General features: G+C 46.8%; 1 protein-coding gene across 1 annotated transcript in view; it reads right to left on the bottom strand.

The window, feature by feature from the left end:
- LOC147114454 (uncharacterized) overlaps positions 1 to 20,602 on the bottom strand; it is a 240,950-nt gene that overhangs the window by 189,519 nt on the left and 30,829 nt on the right. Inside the window, exon 2 of the mRNA XM_085993919.1 lies at positions 10,610 to 12,422. Coding sequence (XP_085850045.1) covers positions 10,610 to 12,313 — 1,704 coding nt within the window. The 5' untranslated portion in view covers positions 12,314 to 12,422. The remainder of the gene's footprint in view (positions 1 to 10,609; positions 12,423 to 20,602) is intronic.

Below are 20,602 nucleotides of genomic sequence, written 5' to 3'. Positions count from 1 at the left end.
AATGTACTGATTGACCAGCATGGAGAGAGGGACAGGCTCACAATGTATTGATTGACCAGCACTGAGAGATGAACAGGCTCACAATGTACTGATTGACCAGCACGGAGAGAGGGACAGGCTCACAATGTGCTGATGACCAGCACTGAGAGAGGGACAGACTCACAATGTACTGATTGACCAGCACTGAGAGAGGGACAGACTCACAATGTACTGATTGACCAGCACTGAGAGAGGGACAGACTCACAATGTACTGATTGACCAGCACTGAGAGAGGGACAGACTCACAATGTACTGATTGACCAGCATGGAGAGAGGGACAGACTCACAATGTACTGATTGACCAGCACTGAGAGAGGGACAGACTCACAATGTACTGATTGACCAGCACAGAGAGAGGGACAGACTCACAATGTACTGATTGACCAGCACTGAGAGAGAGACAGACTCACAATGTACTGATTGACCAGCACGGAGAGAGGGACAGGCTCACAATGTACTGACTGACCAGCACTGAGAGATGAACAGGCTCACAATGTACTGATTGACCAGCATGGTGGCATAGTGGTTATCACTGTTGCCTCACAGCGCCATGGGACCCGGGTTCAAATCCGGCCTCGGGTGACTGTCTGTGTGGAGTTTGCACATTCTCCCCGTGTTTGCGTGGGTTTCCTCTGGGTGCTCCGGTTTCCTCCCACAGTCCAAAGATGTGCGGGTTAGGTTGATTGGCCATGATAAAAAAATAAAAAAAAATTTCAATTGACCCTTAGTGTTAGGGGGGATTAAATACGTGGGGTTACGGGGTTATGGGGATAGGGCTTGGGTGGGATGGCTGTTGGTGTAGGGATCGGGTGCTAGGGTTTGGATGATCAGCCATGATCTCGTTGAATGGCGGAGCAGGCTCGAAGGGCCGAATGGCCTACTCCTGCTCCTATCGTCTATGTTTCTATGTTTCAGTGAGAGATGAACAGGCTCACAATGTATGATTGACCAGCACTGAGAGAGGGACAGGCTCACAATGTACTGATTGACCAGCACTGAGAGATGAACAGGCTCACAATGTACTGATTGACCCGCACTGAGAGAGGGACAGGCTCACAATGTACTGATTGACCAGCACTGAGAGAGGGAGAGACTCACAATGTACTGATTGACCAGCACTGAGAGAGGGACAGACTCACAATGTACTGATTGACCAGCATGGAGAGAGGGACAGACTCACAATGTACTGATTGACCAGCACTGAGAGAGGGACAGACTCACAATGTACTGATTGACCAGCACAGAGAGAGGGACAGACTCACAATGTACTGATTGACCAGCACTGAGAGAGGGACAGACTCACAATGTACTGATTGACCAGCACTGAGAGAGGGACAGACTCACAATGTACTGATTGACCAGCACTGAGAGAGGGACAGGCTCACAATGTACTGATTGACCAGCACTGAGAGAGGGACAGACTCACAATGTACTGATTGACCAGCACTGAGAGAGGGACAGACTCACAATTCAGCGCCGACCTGTATGGCTGCTGTTTTACGAGCTCCTCCCCAACTAGTATTTTAACGTTGTATTTAACGTATTTAATGTTGTATTTTAATAAATCGTACTGTTAGTTTTTTTTAGTATTCTACTGTTTAGTATTCAGCATTCAAGTTTTAGTATTAGTAGTTTAGTTGGTTTTAAAAAAATATTCTATTGTTTAACCGACCTGTATGGCTCATGAGGGTAGCCACTGTTTTACGATTTCACCCACAACTTTCCACTTTATTTATTATTTTATTGTTATTATTAAACAATTTTGTAAGTATTGTTTCTTCGCTTATCCGTTACGACCATCAATCACTTCTGGACATAAGATCGTCCGGAGATGTAGGACCTACCCCCGATTTTTCGAACTGGGATTCTGCTGCTACTACCATCTACCCTCCCACCTGCTTACCTGACTTCATTCCTGTGGTCAGGAAGCGACGACGGCGCAAGCGGGGCAGACGAGCAGGTGCATTAGTGAAGCTGAGGTGACGTGAACACCACCCCCCCTTCCGAGTATTCTCCTGCCGAATGTGCAGTCACTGGACAATAAGCTGGATGAACTCAGGGGGAGGCTCACCTTCCAGCGAGACATTAAGAACTGCAACGTCTTGATTTTCACTGAGACTTGGCTTGATCCATCGGTACCAGCTTTGGCCATTCAACCAGAGGGATTCAACATTCACCGGCACAAAGGACTCGGGGAAGAATAGAGGGGGTGGAGTATGCTTTATGCTGAACAATTCTTGGTGTTCTGATGTGGAACTACTTACATCATCTTGTTCGCCCGACCTCGAACACCTGATGATCAAATGCCGACCCTTCTACCTCCCGAGAGAGTTCTCATCCATGATCATTACAGCGGTGTATATTCCACCACAGGCCGACGCAAATAGGGCACTAAACGAGCTGTATGGGATCATTAGCAGGCTTGAAACTTCCCATCCAGAGGCTGCATTCATCGTGGCTGGCGATTTCAACAAAGCCAATCTGAAGAAAGTACTGCCTAAATACCATCAGCATATCACCTGCCCAACGCGAGCCAAGAACACACTAGATCACGTTTACACTCCGTTCCGGGATGGATACAAGGCCCTCCCCCGCCCTCCTTCGGCAAATCAGATCACGACTCCATCCTGCTGCTACCCACCTATAGGCAGAAACTGAAACATGAAAAGCCTGTGATGAGATCTCTACAATGCTGGTCGGATCAATCAGACGCTATGTTACAAGACTGTTTTGATTCCACTGACTGGGATATGTTCTGGAATGCCTCGGACAATGACATCAACACATATACAGATTCAGTCATTAGTTTCATAAACAAGTTCATAGACGACGTTGTTCCGAGGATTGTTGTACGAACATTTCCCAACCAGAAACCATGGGTAAATGGCATTATCTGTGCTATGCTAAAAGCACGGTCCATCGCATTCAACTCTGGGGACATGGATGAGTACAAGAATTCAAGGTACGACCTCAGAAAAACCATCAAAAATGCAAAAAGACAATACACGGACAAAGTGGAGTCAGACTATCATAGCTCAGATTCACGAAGGATGTGGAGTGGACTACAATCTATTATGGAATACAAAGGGAAACCCAGCTGTGTAATGGCCAGCAATGCCTCTCTCCCGCAAGAGCTTAACACTATTTACGCCCGGTTTGAGGCCAACAACTGGCCTGTTACAAGGGCGCCCGCGGCTCAGGACGAACCGGTCTTCTCAATCTCCTTGGCTGACGTGAGCAAGACTTTTAAGAGTGTGAACACCCACAAGCACCCAGTCCAGATGGAATCCCTGGGTGTGTCCTTAGAGCATGCGCTGACCAGCTGGAAGCCGTGTTACGGATATATTCAACCATTCACTGTACCAGTCTATAGTCCCCACCCGCTTCAAGATGACATCGGTTATTCCAGTCCCCAAAAAAACAAAAGTTACCTGTTTAAACCACTACCGCCCCATAGCACTCACTTCTGTCATCATGAAGTGCTTTGAGAGGCTGGTCAAAACCCACATCAACTCCTTACTACCTGACACACTGGACCCACTCCAATTTGCCTACCACCCAAACAGATCTAGGGATGATGCCATCGCCACTGTACTGCACACTGCCTTATCACACCTGGATAAGAGGAACACCTATGTGAGAATGTTGTTCATTGATTATAGTTCAGCATTCAATACCATTATCCTCTCCAAGCTTGTCAACAAGCTCAGTGAGCTAGGACTTAACACCTCCCTATGCAACTGGATCCTGGACTTCCTGACGGGCAGACCCCAGGTGGTGAAAATGGGCAGTAACACCTCCTCCACACTGATCCTGAACACGGGAGCTCCCCAGGGTTGTGTGCTCAGCCCCCTTCTGTACTCCCTCTTTACTCACGATTGCGTAGCCATGCACAACTCGAACTCCATCATCAATGTTGTATCCATGTGTTAATAGAGACACTGAAGGCAGGAGTTAGTTTCACAGGTGTTCACTGAACAAAGTCTGGAGGTGCACTAACTGATACAACACAATATACAGGCTTATATAGCCCGAGTGGCCACTACCGGCATTACAGTACACAGGGGGCTCTTAAAGGCACATACACTACAATTCCTCCCCTTTTAGCCAATCAGTACATAATATTTTAAGTAATCATTAATTACATGTTACAAGAACAATAATCTACACATTGCTGCAGTTAATCAATTATAAGTCAGTCTCTCTGGAGGCTTCCTGACTCGGTCCGGATAACACCTCGGTGGTGTAGTAGTTTCTGGTGGTGTAGTAGATTCTTTTGGCAAGGCTGATTCGGCTTGAATGCCAGTGTCGGGTTCATCGGGTTCCAGTATCACCGGATCGGAGTTAGATACTATGGGTATCTCTACTTCATCATTAGGCGTATAGAGTTGTGGTGTAGGTTGTCCCTTTTCGGATGACTCTATGATCTGGTCAGCATGGCGCCTTATTATGCTTTCTCCGATGTCCACGGTATACATCAGCGGTCCTAGTCGTGTGCAAATAGTTCCAGGCTGCCATTTCTCGGTACGGTAGTCCCAGGCCAAAACTTGTTGACCTATCTGGAAGGTTCTAGTTGGCTTTTCATTCATGCCTTGAAATTGCCGGTTCTCCACGTCCCTTCTGATGTTTGGCTTGATCAAATCCAGCCGGCATCTTAGGCTTCTATTGAAGAACATCATGGCGGGAGTTTGGTTTGTAACCATATGTATTGCATTCCTGTATGCAAACAAGAAGTTATCTACCTTATGCTGAAGTTTTATGTCTTCATTACCCATGGCCTTTATGGCCTTCTTGAAGGTCTGGACAAACCTTTCAGCCAATCCATTGGTGGTGGGATGGTATGGGGCGGACGTGTAGTGCTTAACCCCATTGTTTTTTAAGAACTTCCTGAATTCTTCGGACACAAATTGCGGTCCATTATCAGAACAGATCTGTTCCGGCAGCCCATTCCTGGCAAATATGGTCCTTAATACTGTGATGGTTTTTTCCGTGGTGGTGGAGGACATCTTTATTACCTCCGGCCACTTGGAGTGTGCATCAACTGCGATTAAGAACATTGAGTCCATAAATGGACCAGCAAAGTCGATGTGTACCCTTTGCCATGGAGATGAGGGCCACTCCCATGGATGTAGAGGGGCTTGTGGTGGAGCGTTTTGGACCTTCTGGCATCCTAGGCAGCTCTTGGTCATTTCTTCGATGTCTCCATCGATACCTTGCCACCATACAAACGCCCTGGCTAGGTTCTTCATTTTCACTCCACCCAGATGCCCCTCGTGAAGCTCCTTTAGCGCTTTATCCTGGAGTTTGGGTGGAATCACCACTCTGGATCCACACATCAAGGTTCCTCGGCACACTGACAGCTGTTCTCTTCTTTGCGAGAATGCTGGCAACAGTGGTTTGCCATGTGCTAGCCATCCCTTCACTGTTAAATCATAGACCCGTGAGAGAGTCGGGTCATTTCTCATTTCCCTTTCAATGGCAGAATTTGTTACTGGTAGACATTCCACTATGGTAGAGTGGAACATCTCCACTGGGTCTACTGTAGGTGCCTCTTCTACCATTGGCAATGGTAGGCGCGATAAACCATCAGCATTTCCATGCTGTTTTGATGCTTTGTATTCTATGTCATATTGGTGTGCCCCTAGAAAAAGGGACCACCTCTGTAGCCTTTGCGCTGTCATAATGGGAACACCCTTTTTAGGGTTGAATATGGAGATGAGGGGTTGATGGTCAGTCAACAAGGTAAATTTTTGTCCGTGTAGGTAATGGTTGAATTTCTTCACTCCCCATACCAGGCTGAGTGCTTCCCTGTCGATTTGGGCATAGTTGCGCTCAGCTGAGTTCAATGAGCGTGACACAAAAGCTATCGGCCGTTCCGAGCCATCAGGGAATCTATGCGATAATACCGCTCCAATGCCGTAAGGGGATGCATCGCACGCCAGTCTGATTGGCAGTGATGGGTTGTAATGAGCCAACACTTCCTTGGACGTGATTAAGTCTTTGCATTTATGGAAGGCACGTTTACAGTCTTCGCTCCATTTCCAAATTACTCCTGTTTGTAGCAGTTCATTAAGAGGTTGCAGAAGAGTTGATAAGTTCGGTAAAAATTTATGATAGTAATTTATCAATCCCAGGAACGACCTTAATTGTGAAACATTTTCAGGTGCTGGGGCTTTTATGACCGCTTCAATTTTTTCAGGTGACTTATGCAACCCTTCCTTATTAATTATGTGGCCACAATATGATATTTGTTTCTGGAAAAATTCGCACTTGGGGCGATTTGCTCGTAGGCCCCGTTCTCTCAGCCTAGTGAGCACCTGCTCCAAATTGGCAAGGTGCTCGTTGTCGTTTTCTCCTGTTACAAGGATGTCGTCTAGGTAGCATTGAGTCCCCGGAATCCCTTGGAGGACTTGCTCCATAGCTCTTTGCCAGATAGCTGGAGCTGATGCTACTCCGAAAACCAGTCGATTGTACTGGTACAGGCCTTTGTGTGTATTTATCGTGAGATTCTTTTTAGAGGCCTCTTCAACCTCCATCTGTAGATATGCCTGTGCCAAGTCAATTTTGGTGAAACGTTTCCCTCCGGATAGTGAGGCGAAAATATCTTCTATCCTTGGAAGAGGATACTGTACCGTGTGAAGGACCGGGTTTACAGTTACCTTGAAGTCTCCACAGATGCAAATTTTTCTGTTCATCAGATTTATCATTATTCAACGTTTTCTTCATGACCGGGACGATGGGTGTTGCCCACTCGCTCCAATCTATCTTGGATAATACGCCTGCCTTTTCCAAATTCTCCAGCTCTGCCTCGACTGCTGGACGAATTGCGTATGGCACCGGCCTTGCCTTAAAAAACTTGGGAATTGCCGCATCTTCCACTTTTATTGAGGCGGTGATGCCTTTCAAGGTTCCTAGTTTCTCTTGAAACACTTCCTTGGTGTTGGCCAAGATGTCTTTTAATCGTTCAGGTATGACGTCATCATCATTTTTTTTCTTACTGGTCACCGTCAGTGCCTGAATGGAGTGCCAGTCTAAACGTATCTTCCTAATCCATTCACGTCCCTACAGCGGTGGACCACCATCTTGTAGAACGTATAAATACAACTTCTGTATTTCCTTGCCATTGTATACAACAGGCACCCTTATTTTTCCTTTGGGGTATACTTTCTGCCCCGTATATGTTTTCAAGATAATGGATGTGTCTTTTAAAGGTATATGCGGAAATAGCCGCTCGTAATCCTGTCGATTTATGACGGTCAGAGCTGATCCTGTATCGAGCTCCATTTTAACTGGGGACCCCGCTATCGTGAGGGTAACCCAAATGGTCTGGTAATCTTCTTTAGCAATTACATTATGTAATTTGAGACAGCTTAGTCTCTTGTTTCCGGAGTCGCTATCGCTCTTCTGGTCTTCGGAGCTACTGTCCGTCATCATTTGTACCTTTCTGTACTTTTCTTTATTGATTTTTTTTTCCTGTCCGTGGATTTTTTTTGTCCAGATCGGCATACCCGTGCAATGTGTCCAATCTTTCCGCATTGCCTGCATGCTTTGTCCTAGAACCAGCAGTCCCTCTGGTCATGGGTGGATCTGCCGCAGCGATAACATCTCTCAAAACCCTGTGTCATTTCATGGGTGCCGAAGTCCTGTGTCTTTTGCTGTATCTCTGCAGCTCCTCTTGCGGCTGCTTCATATGATACAGCCATACTGAAAGCCTTGTCCAGTGTCAAATCTTTCTCAGAAAGCAGCCTTTTCTGTGTTCCTTCACTTAGGAGACCGCAGACGAATTTGTCTCGAAGAGAATTTGCCAGTCCTGCCCCGAATTGGCAGTGCTTTGATGGCTTTCTTAATTCGGTGAGGTAATCAGCGTTACTTTCATTCTTGTGCAGATTCCTCTTGAAGAATTTGAATCGTTCCGCTATCAGCAGCGGTGTTGGGTTTAAGTGCTCCTGTAGGGTATCAACAATTTCCTTAAAATTCTTGTCCTTTGGTTTGGCTGGAGTGATTAAGTTTCGTAACAGCACGTATGTTTTTGCGCCCATTAGATTTAGAAGTACTGACGCCTTTTTATCATTTTCTATTCCATTTGCTGTGCAATATACCTCCACTCTTTCCACATATGTGGTCCAATCCTCTATATCGTTATCAAAAGCATCAATATTGCCAGCCTTAGGCATCCTGGAAAAAAATGGCGCTCCCCGCGCTTTCCTTTCTTTCCTGCAGAAAAAATATGGCGCTCCCCGTGCTTTCCCGCCTCTGCTGACAACGCTGTTTTCCACGGTTTTTTATTTTTTTATTTATAGGTGGAGACTCGTTCCCGCCGGACTCTCTGGGACTTTTCCCCCCTTCTGCTAGGTCCGAACGCCGACCTGCTTTGCAGCGCCGGCCGTCTCCCGAGTGCTCCCTCCCCCATCTGTTTCTGCTTGCCTCTGCCTTCGCTGCTTGGCCTCGCTGCAGAGCCAGCCGATGGAGCCCCAGCCCGCCGCCCAGGAAGGATTATTGCAGTACCTGCCACCAGCTCGGCTAGCTGGTGAAACCACAGTTTTTTTTTCTTGCTTTTCTTCGACTTTGGACGTCTGAGGAATCGATGTCCTTGAGGTGCTGCCGAATTGCAGGTAAGTCCGTTTCCACTTCGTCGCCACTGTTGTATCCGTGTGTTAATAGAGACACTGAAGGCAGGAGTTAGTTTCACAGGTGTTTACTGAACAAAGTCTGGAGGTGCACTAACTGATACAACACAATATACAGGCTTATATAGCCCGAGTGGCCACTACCGGCATTACAGTACACAGGGGGCTCTTAAAGGGACATACACTACAATAAAGTTTGCTGATGACACTACCGTTGTAGGCCTGATCACAGATGGTGATGAGACAGGCTACAGGGAGGAGGTAAGAGCCCTAGCAGAATGGTGCAAGTACAACAACCTCTCCCTCAACATCAGCAAAACAAAGGAGATGATCGTGGACTACAGGAAGCGGCAGGGGGAGGGACACACCCCAATCTACATCGAAGGGGCTGAGGTGGAGAGGGTCAGCAGCTTCAAATTCCTGGGTGTATTCATTACGGAGGACTTAACATGGTCCCATCACATCGACGTCATAACCAAGAAGGCATGCCAATGCCTGTTCTTCCTCAGGAGACTGAAGAAATTTGGAATGGCCCCCCAGATTCTCACCAACTTCTACCGGTGCACCATCGAGAGTATCCTGTCCGGCTGCATCACTACCTGGTATGGCAACTGCACCGCCACAGACCGCAAGGCTCTACAGACGGCGGTGAAAGCTGCACAACATACTATAGGAATTAAACTACCTGCTGTGCAGGATATCTACCCCGAGAGGTGCCGGGGGAAGGTCCTGAGAATTATTAAAGACGCGAACCACCCCAGCCACAACCTCTTCACCCTGCTCCCGTCTGGTAAGAGATACCGAAGCATACGGTCTCGTACCAACAGGTTTCGAAACAGCTTCTACCCCCAGGCCATAAGACTCATGAACGAAAAATTTATTATTTATTACTGTTTTATTTATTAATACTGTATTTCTATTAGTATTTTTATCATTGTTATGTCATATTTATTCCAATGTTCGGAGGACTTGTAAAAATCAACATTTCATTGTGCAGTACACACATCTCCTGCATATATGACAAATAAAATTGAATTGATGACTAAAGGATTTCATAGGGTAGAGAGAAACTATTTCCTCTGGTGGAGCTGTGGGGAGTCCAGAACAAGGGGGCAGAACCTTAAAATTAGAGCTAAGCCCTTCAGGGGTGATGTCAAGAAGCACTTCTTCACACAGAGTAGTGGAAATCTGGATCACACTCCCACTAAAAGCTGTTGAGGCTTCGGGTCAACTGAAAATATCAAAATGGAGAATGATAGAATTTGTTGGTTAGGGGTATTGAGGCTTACGGAACCAAGGCGGGTAGATGGAGTGAGATACAGATTAGCCGTGATCTGATTGAATGGTAGAATAGGCTCGAGGGGCTGAATGGCCTCATCCTGTTCCAAGGTTCCTTCCCCACCCTGTGCAGATTGTGAATCGCCATCACCTGTTGTAGAGGTGAGTAAAGGGGATTTAGTTCATCTGTGACCAGATCTTAACCACAAGCCCGTCTCGGTATCACGCCTATACGGTCCGTGAGGTTATTATTAGATTCACACCCAGACGTTGTGCCTTCACTTGTTGACCTATTCTATGTGATAACATGAACAGTCCACCGGCATGCTCGAGGCCTTCCACGACCGGTGGGTACTGGAGGGACAGGCGTGCATCATCACCACCGAAAATAGAATTTTAATTTCATTTGTTAAGTTCCCTTTAAACTTTTTTTTGTTATGTTACAGGTTTTATTGGTTGTGCCCTTTTAAAAAGGGGGCATATGGTTGACTTTGAATAGGCAATTGCCTGTGATAAGGGAAAAAAATAACATGAACAGTCAACTCAACGGAATCATCATAACAGTTTGAAAGATTAAACAATAATACAGGAATTTATAAAACATTCATCCGTTCCACGTTCATGTCACCCCAGCTGTCTACAGGGCCCTGTGCTACAGAACAGTGTGAACTCGCTGGTGTCTCAGCAGGTCATTGGAGTGTTTAAAGCTCTTCCCACAGTCAGAACATGTAAACGGTCTCTCATCAGTGTGAACAAGCTGGTGTCTCAGCAAGGTAGATGACTCAGTGAATCCCTTTCCACACATGGAGCAGGTAAACAGCCCCTCCCCAGTGTGGACAAGCTGGTGTCTCAGCAGTTTATTGCCGTTTTTAAAGCTCTTCCCACAGTCAGAACATGTAAACGGTCTCTCATCAGTGTGAACAAGCTGGTGTTGCTTCAGGTCCCCGGTGCATTTAAAGCTCTTTTGACAGACAGAACATTTAAAGGGTCTCTCATCAGTGTGAACAAGCTGGTGTATCAGCAAGTTTGATGAATGAGTGAATCCCATTCCACACACGGAGCAGGGAAATGGCCTCTCCGCGGTGTGAACTCGCTGGTGTCTGGTCAGAACCCCGGGGCTTTTAAAACTCTTCCCACAGTCAGAACATTTAAAGGGTCTCTCATCAGTGTGAACAAGCTGGTGTTGCATCAGGTCCCCGGAGCTTTTAAAGCTCTTCCCACAGTCGGAACATTTAAACGGCCTCTCATCAGTGTGAACTCGCTGATGTTCCTTCAGATGCCCGGAGCATTTAAAGCTCTTCCCACAGTCAGAACATTGAAATGCTCTCTCATCAGTATGAACAAGCTGGTGTTTCAGCAGGTTGTATGGATCAGTGAATCCCTTTCCACACACGGAGCAGGTGAACGGTCTCTCCCCAGTGTGAACTCGCTGGTGTGTGGTCAGAACCCTGGGGCTTATAAAGCTCTTCCCACAGTCAGAACATTTAAAGGGTCTCTCATCAGTGTGAACAAGCTGGTGTCTGGTCAGAGACCCGGAGCATTTAAAACTCTTCCCACAGTTGGAACATTGAAATGCTCTCTCATCAGTGTGAACGCGCTGGTGTTTCTTCAGGTCCCCGGATCTTTTACAGCTCTTCCCACAGTCGGAACATTTAAACGGCCTCTCAACAGTGTGAGCAAGCTGGTGTTGCTTCAGGTCCCCGGTGTATTTAAAGCTCTTCCCACAGTCGGAACATTTAAACGGCCTCTCATCAGTGTGAACTTGGCGATGTGCCTGCAGGTTGAATAACTGTGTGAATCGCTTCCCACACACGGAGCAGGTGAACGGCCTCACCCCAGTGTGAACTCGCTGCTGTGTCTGCAGGGTGGATGACGGAGTGAAATGTTTCCCACACTCACAGCAGGAGAACGGCCTCTCTCCAGTGTGAACTCGCTCATATTGCAGCAGGTTGGATGACACAGTGAAACCCTTCCCACACACAGAGCAGATGAACGGTCTCTCTCCAGTGTGAGACCGCTGGTGTGTCATCAGATTCGAGGAGCTTTTAAACCTCTTCCCACAGTCAGAACATTGAAACGGTCTCTCATCAGTGTGGACAAGCTGGTGTCGCAGCAGGTGGGACGTGCGAGTGAATTCCTTCCCAAACGCGGAGTAGGTGAACGGACTGTCCCCAGCGTGCCTGTGCGGATGAACTTCTGACGTAGACGGGGAACTGAATCCATTCCCACCATCCCCACCTTTACCCAGTTTCTCCCCGGTGTGACGGTGCACATGACTCGCCATGTCAGGCGATCGGCTGAATCCGAGTCCACAGACGGAACACGTGTGCGGTTTGTCTGCGTTGAGATCACTGCTCTCTCCTTCCATGTGCAAAGGCCGATGATATTCAGGTCCTGATGAATCGAGCAACTCTGTCAGACCCTGACGTGATGTTTGGTCTGAGCTTCCTGTCTGTAAATGCTCCACTTCTAAAACCCTGTAAAAGGAGTGTAGAAAGGGGTAAGAGGGAGAATGTTGTCTCATGTCGCCCATTCCCAGCCCAGGGGCAGTGAAGCTGATTTTCAGGCCCCAGCTGCTGCACAAAATGGTTAGCCTACCATCAGTAATAGGGAAAATGCTAAAGAGTATTATAAAGGATGTGATAACGGGACACTTAGAAAATATCAACGGGATTAGACAAAGTCAGCACGGATTTATGAAAGGGAAATCGTGTTTGACAAACCTACTGGAGCCTTTTGAGGATGTAACTGGTAGAATAGATAAGGGAGAACCAGTGGGTGTGGTGTTTTTGGATTTTCAAAAGGCATTTGATAAAGTCCCACGTAAAAAGAGGTTAGTGTGCAAAATTAAGGCAATGGGATTGGGGGTAATATACTGGCATGGATTGGAAATTGGGTGACAGACAGAAAACAGAGTAGGAATAAATGGGTCTTTTTCAGGGTGGCAGGCGGTGACTAGTGGGGTACCGCAGGGATCAGTGCTTGGCCCCAGCTATTCACAATATATGTCAATGATTTGGATGAGGTAACCAAATGTAATATTTCCAACTTCGCTGATGACACAAAACTAGGTGTGTTTGTGAGTTGTGAGGAGCATGCAAAGAGGCTTCAAGGCGATTTAGACAAGTTGAGAGAGTGGGAAATTCATGGCAGATGCAGTATAATGTGGATAAATGAGAAGTTATCCACTTCAGTAGGAAAAACAGAAAGGCAGAGTATTATTTAAATGGTGATAGATTGGGAAATATTGATGTACAAAGGGACCTGGGTGTCCTTGTACACCAGTCACTGAAAGCAAACAAACATGCAGGTGCAGCAAGCAGTTAGGAAGGCAAATGGTATGTTGGCCTTCATTGCAAGAGGATTTGAGTACAGGAGCAAGGATGTCTTACTACAGTTATACAGGGCCTTGGTGAGACCACACCTGGAGTACTGTGTGCAGTTTTGGTCTCCTTACCCAAGAAAGGATATACTTGCCATAGAGGGAGTGCAGCGAAGGTTCACCAGATTGATTCCTGGGATGGCAGGACTGTTGTATGAGGAGAGATTGGGTCGACTAGGCTTGTATTCACTAGAGTTTAGAAGAATGAGAGGGGATCTCATTGAAACGTATAAAATTCTGACAGGGCTAGACAGACTGGATGCAGGGAGAATGTTTCCTCTGGCTGGAGATTCTAGAACAAGGGGTCACAGTCTCAGGATACAGGGTAGGACATTTAGGACTGAGATGAGGAGAAATTTCTTCACTCGGAGGGTGGTGAACCTGTGGAATTCTCTACCACAGAAGGCTGTGGAGGCCAAGTCACTGAATATACTTAAGAAGGAGCTAGATAGATTTCTAGACACAAAAGGCATCAAGGGGTATGGGGAGAGAGCAGCAATATGGTATTGAGATAGAGGAACAGCCATGATCATATTGAATGGCGGAGCAGGCTCGAAGGGCCGAATGGCCTACTCCTGCTCCTATTTTTCTATGTTTCTCTGCACTGCATCCAATGCAAGTATATCCTTCCTTAAATATGGAGACCAGAACTGTACGCAGTACTCCAGGTGCGGTCTCACCAGCGCCCTGTAAAGTTGCATCAAAACTTCCCTACTTTTATACTCCATACCCCTTACAATAAAGGCAATTGCATTTGCCTTTCTAATTACTTGCTGTACCTGCATGCTAACTTTCAGAGGTTAGCATGCAGAAGCAACAATAAGGAGGCACATTCATAGGACAGAAACATAGAAGATAGGAGCAGGAGTAGGCCATTCGGCCCCTCGAGCCTGCTCCGCCATTCAATGAGATCATGGCTGATCATCCAAACTCAGTACCCTGTCCCTGCTTTCTCCCCATATCCCTTGATCCCTTTAGCCTTACAAAATATATCTAACTCCTTCTTGAATATATTTAATGAATTGGCCTCCACTGCCTTCTGTGGTAGAGAATTTCACAGGTTCACCACTCTCTGGGTGAAGAAATTCCTCCTCATCTGTCCTAAATGGTTTACCCCTTATCCTTAGACTGTGACCCCTGGTTCTGGACTCCCCGACCATCGGGAACATACTTCCTACATCTAGTCTGTCTAGTCCTGTTATAATTTTGTAAGTTTCAATGAGATCCCCTCTCATTCTTCTAAACTCCAGCGAGTATAAGCCCAATGGACCCAATCTCTCCTCATACGTCATTCCTGCCATCCCTGTACAACTGCAGCAAGACATCCTTGTTCCTGTACTCGAACCCTCTTGCTATGAAGGCCAACATACCATTTGCCTTCTTAACTGCATGCTTACCTTCAGCGACTGGTGCACAAGGGCACCCAGGTCTCATTGCACTTCCCCTTCTCCCAATCTATTGCCGTTCAGATAATAAGCTGCCTTCCTGTTTTTGCCACCAAAGTGGATAACCTTGCATTTATCCACATTATACTGCATCTGCCATGCTTCTGCCCAATCACCCAACCTGTCCAAATCATACTGGAGTTTCTCGGCATCCTCCTCACAGCACACACGCCCACCCAGCTTTGTGTCGTCTGCAAACTTGGAGATATTACATCTAGTTCCCTCGTGTAGATCATTTATATATATTGTGAATAGCTGGGGTCCCAGGACCGATCCCTGCGGTACCCCACTAGTCACTGCCTGCCACTCGGAAAAAGACCCGTTTATTCCAACTCTTTGCTTCCTGTCTGCCAACCAGTTCTCTATCCAAGTCAGTACCTTGCCCCCAATCCCATGTGCCTTAACTTTACACGCTAATCTCTTATGCAGGACCTTATCGAAAGACTTCTGAAAGTCCAAATACACCACATCCACTTATCTCCCTTATCTATTCTACCAGTTACAGTCAGGGTAGACAGTCAGGCTGACGGGATGAAATCTGGGTGGAGAACTGTTCGTACAATCCGTTTCAAAATTCTCATCCTGGTGCAAATCCCTCCGTGGCCTCACCCCCCTCCCCATCTCTGCTATCTCATCCAGCCACCGCCCCCCCCTGCACTCAAAAGAGATCTCTGCGCTCCTCTAATTCTGGCCTCTTGAGCATCCCTGATTTTTAATCGCTCCACCATTGGTGGCCGTGCCTTTTGCTGCCTGGGCCCTAAGCTCTGGAATTCTCTCCCTGAACCTCTCCGCCTCTCTCTCCTCCTTTAAGATGCTCCTTAAAACCCACCTCTGTGACCAAGCTTTTGGCCATCTCCCCTAATATCTCCTTATGTGGCTCGGTGTCAAATTTTTTGTCTTCTCATACTCCTGTGAAGCACCTCGTGATGTTTTACTATTTTAAAGGCGCTATATAAATACTTCTTGTTGTTGGTGTAGATTTCTGTACTGTGAACCTGTCCATTTTGAGACTCTTCAGGCTTTTTTGAACAGTCTCTCTGTTTTCTGAAGATGAAGTTTAATTCCATTTTTCCCCCCCACAGTTTCCACATGTACGCGGACGATAACCAGCTCTACCTCACTACCACTTCACTCAACCCCTCCACTGTCTCTAAATGGTCAGACTGCATGTCCGACATCCAGTTCTGGATTAGCAGAAATGTTCTCCAATTAAATATCGAGAAGACTGAAGCCATTGACGTATGATATGATATGATTGGGATTACGGAAACATGGCTCCAGGGTGACCAGGGCTGGGAACTCAACTTCCAGGGGTATTCAATATTCAGGAAAGACAGGCAGAAAGGAAAGGGAGGTGGGATAGCATTGCTGGTTAAAGAGATTAACACAATTGTAAGGAAGGATATTCGCTCTGATGATGTGAAATCTGTATGGGTAGAGCTGAGAAATACCAAGGGACAGAAAACGTTACTGGGAGTTGTATACAGACCCCCAAACAGTAACGCGGAGGTTGGGGATGGCATTAAATGGTAAATTAGAGACGCGTGCAATAAGGGCACAGCAGTTATCATGGGTGACTTTAATCTACATATAGATTGGACTAAACAAATTAGTAACAATACTGTGGAGGAGGAATCCCTGGAGTGTATACAGGATGGTTTCCTGGACCAATATGTCAAGGAACCAACTAGAGATCAGGCCATCTTAGACTGGGTATTATGTAATGAGAAAGGAATAATTAACAATCTTGTTGTGCGAGGCCCCTTGGGGCGCAGCGATCATAATATGATCGAATTCTTCATTAAGATGGAGAGTGAAGTATTTGACTCAGAGACTGGGGTCCTGAATTTAAATAAAGGAAACTACGATGGTATGAAGCGCGAGATGGGTAGGATTAATTGGGGAATGTTACTCAAAGGGTTGACGGTGGATAGGCAATGGCAAACATTCAAAGATCGCATGGATGAACTACAGAATTTGTTCATCCCTGTTTGGCATAAAAATAAAACAAAAAAGGTGAATCAACCGTGGCTAACAAGGGAAATTAGGGATAGCATAAGATCCAAGGAGAGGACATATAAATTGGCCAGAAAAAGCAGCAAACCTGAGGATTGGGAGCAGTTTAGGGTTCAGCAAAGGAGGACAAAGGGATTAATTAAGAGGGGGGAAATAGAGTATGAGAGTAAGCTTGCAGGGAACATAAAAACTGACTTCAAAAGCTTCTATATATATGTGAAGAGAAGCATAGGTTCCCTTGCAGTCAGAATCAGGGGAATTTATAATGGGGAACAAAGAAATGGCTGACCAATTAAATATATACTTTGGTTCTGTCTTCACAAAGGAGGACACAAATAACCTCGCAGAGATGTCGGGGAACAAAGGGTCGACTGAGAGGGAGGAACTGAAAGAAATCAGTATTTGTAGGGAAGTGGTATTAGGGAAATTGACAGGATTGAAGGCCAATAAATCCCCAGGGCCTGATAATCTACATCCGAGGGTACTCGAGGAAGTGGCCCTAGAAATAGTAGATGCATTGCTGGTCATCTTCCAAAATTCTATAGACTCTGGAACAGTTCCCATGGATTGGAGGGTAGCTAATGTAACCCCACTATTCAAAAAAGGTGGTAGAGAGAAAACGGGGAATTATAGACCGGTAAGCCTGACATCAGTAGTGTGGAAAATGCTAGAGTCCATTAGAAAAGATGTAATAGCAGAGCACTTAGAAAACAGTGACAGGATCGGACAAAGTCAACATGGATTTACAAAAGGTAAATCGTGCTTGACTAATCTACTTGAATTTTTAGAGGATGTAACTGGTAAAATAGATAAGGGAGAACCAGTGGATGTGGTGTATTTGGACTTTCAGAAGGCTTTCGATAAGGTCCCGCATAAGAGATTAGTGTGTAAAGTTAAGGCACATGGGATTGGGGGCAAGGTACTGACTTGGATAGAGAACTGGTTGGCAGACAGGAAGCAAAGAGTTGGAATAAACGGGTCTTTTTCCGAGTGGCAGGCAGTGACTAGTGGGGTACCACAGGGATCGGTCCTAGGACCCCAGCTATTCACAATATATATTAATGATCTAGACGAGGGAACTAGATGTAATATCTCCAAGTTTGCAGACGACACAAAGCTGGGTGGGCGTGTGTGCTGTGAGGAGGATGCCGATAAACTCCAGTATGATTTGGACAGGTTGGGTGATTGGGCAGACGCAGTATAATGTGGATAAATGCGAGGTTATCCACTTTGGTGGCAAAAACAGGAAGGCAGATTATTTTCTGAACGGCAATAGATTGGGAGAAGGGGAAGTGCAATGAGACCTGGGTGTCCTTGTGCACCAGTCGCTGAAGGTAAGCATGCAGGTGCAGCAGGCGGTTAAGAAGGCAAATGGTATGTTGGCCTTCGTAGCGAGAGGGTTTCTGTACAAGAACAAGGATGTCTTGCTGCAGTTGTACAGGGCCTTGGTGAGACCACACCTTGAGTATCGTATGCAGTTTTGGTCGCCTTATCTGAGGAAGGATGTTCTTGCCATGGAGGGAGTGCAGCGAAGATTCACCAGACTGATACCTGGGATGGCAGGAATGACGTATGAGGAGAGATTGGGTCGATTGAGCTTATACTTGCTGGAGTTTAGAAGAATGAGAGGGGATCTCATTGAAACTTATAAAATTCTAACAGGACTAGACCGACTGGATGCAGGAAGGATGTTCCCGATGGCCGGGGAGTCCAGAACCAGGGGTCACAGTCTAAGGATAAGGGGTAAGCCATTTAGGACTGGGATGAGGAGGAATTTCTTCACCCACAGAGTGGTGAACCTGTGGAATTCTCTACCACAGAAGGCAGTGGAGGCCAAATCATTAAATATATTCAAGAAGGAGTTAGATGTATTTCTTAAAGCTAAAGGGATCAAGGGATATGGGGAGAAAGCAGGGACAGGGTACTGAATTTGGATGATCAGCCATGATCTCATTAAATGGCGGAGCAGGCTCGAGGGGCTGAATGGCCTACTCCTGCTCCTATCTTCTATGTTTCTATGTTTTGGACCCCGACACAAACTCCGCTCCCTGGCCACTGACTCCATCCGTCTCCCTAACAATGGGTGACCACCAGAAGGAAAAGGAGGACCAGGCAGGTAGTGCAGGAGTCCCCCGAATGCATCTGGCTCTGGTGAGTACGATGGTTCCTCTGGGAAGTACAGCCAGAGCCAAGTTAACGGCACTACGGGTGGCTCAGCTGTACCGGGGTGGGGGGAAATCAGGAAAAGCAATAGTGATAGGGGATTCGATAGTTAGGGGAACAGACAGGGGTTTCTGCGGCCGCAGACGTGACTCTAGGATGGTATGATGCCTCCCTGGTGCCAGGGTCAAGGATGTCACTGAACGGCTGCCGGACAGGTGAACAGTCAGAGGTCGTGGCCCATATCGGTACCGACGACATAGGCAGAAAGAGGAATGAGGTCCTGCAGGCAGATTTTAGGCAGCTAGGAGAGAGATTAAAAAAGCAGGACCTCAAAAAGGTAGTAATCTCCGGATTACTCCCGGTGCCACGCACGAGCGAGGATAGAAACAGGAGAATAGAGCAGATGAATGCGTGGCTGGAGAGATGGTGCAGGAGGGAGGGATTTAGATTCCTGGGACATTGGGACCGGTTCTGAGGGAGGTGGAACCTGTACAGGTCGGACGGGTTACACCTCAACAGAGCTGGGACCAATATCCTCGCTGGGGGGTTTGCTGGTGCTGTTGGGGAGGGTTTACATAGATACATAGATACATAGAAGATAGGAGCAGGAGTAGGCCATTCGGCCCTTCGTGCCTGCTCCGCCATTTAATGAGATCATGGCTGATCCTTTAATTCAGTATCCCGTCCCCGCCTTCTCTCCGTAACCCTTAACCCCTTTTGCCCGTAGAAATATATCTAATTCCCTCTTAAATATATTTAATGAGCTGGCGTACACTGCCCTCTGTGGCAATGAGTTCCACAGGTTCACCACTCTCTGAGTGAAGAAATTCCCCCTCATCTCTGTCCTAAATGGTTTAGCCCTTATCCTTAAATTATGTCCTCTAGTTCTGTTCTCACCCGCCAAGGGAAACATTCCTTCTGCATCCAGTCTGTCTAGACCTGTCAGAATTTTATACACTTCTATGAGGTCCCCTCTCAATCTTCTAAACTCCAGTGTGTACATCCCTAAACTACATAGTCTCTCCTCATAGGTCATTCCCGCCATTCCTGGTATCAGCCTGGTGAATCGCCGCTGCACCCCCTCCATGGCAAGAACATCCTTCCTCAGATGAGGCGACCAAAACTGTACACAGTACTCGAGGTGTGGTCTCACCAGTGCCCTGTACAGCTGCAGCAAGGTATCCCTGTTCCTGTATTCTAACCCTTTTGCTATGAAGGCCAGCATACCGTTTGCCTTCTTGACCGCCTGTTGCACCTGCATGCTCGCCTTCAGTGACTGGTGTACAAGAACACCCAGGTCTCTCTGTACTTCCCCCTCTCCCAATCTATTGCCATTTAAATAATAATTTGCCCTCCCGTTCCTGCACCCAAGGTGGATAACTTCGCACTTGTCCACATTATAGTGCATCTGCCATTTATCCGCCCAATCGCCCAGTCTGTCCAAATCGCTCTGGAGCTTCCTGGTCTCTTCCTCTGAGCCCACCCCACCTCCTAGTTTAGTGTCGTCTGCAAATTTGGAAATGCTGCATCCGACTCCCTGATCCAGGTCATTAATGTAAATTGTGAACAGCTGGGGGCCCAGGACAGATCCCTGTGGTACCCCACTTGTTACTGCCTGCCATTCAGAAAATGAGCCGTTTATTCCAACTCT

The sequence above is a fragment of the Somniosus microcephalus genome, chromosome 7 (assembly GCF_052327205.1).
Source record: "Somniosus microcephalus isolate GS21.2 chromosome 7, FLI_Smic_1.0, whole genome shotgun sequence".
Classification (NCBI taxonomy): Eukaryota; Metazoa; Chordata; class Chondrichthyes; order Squaliformes; family Somniosidae; genus Somniosus; species Somniosus microcephalus.
This window is presented reverse-complemented; position numbering and strand designations above follow the sequence as displayed.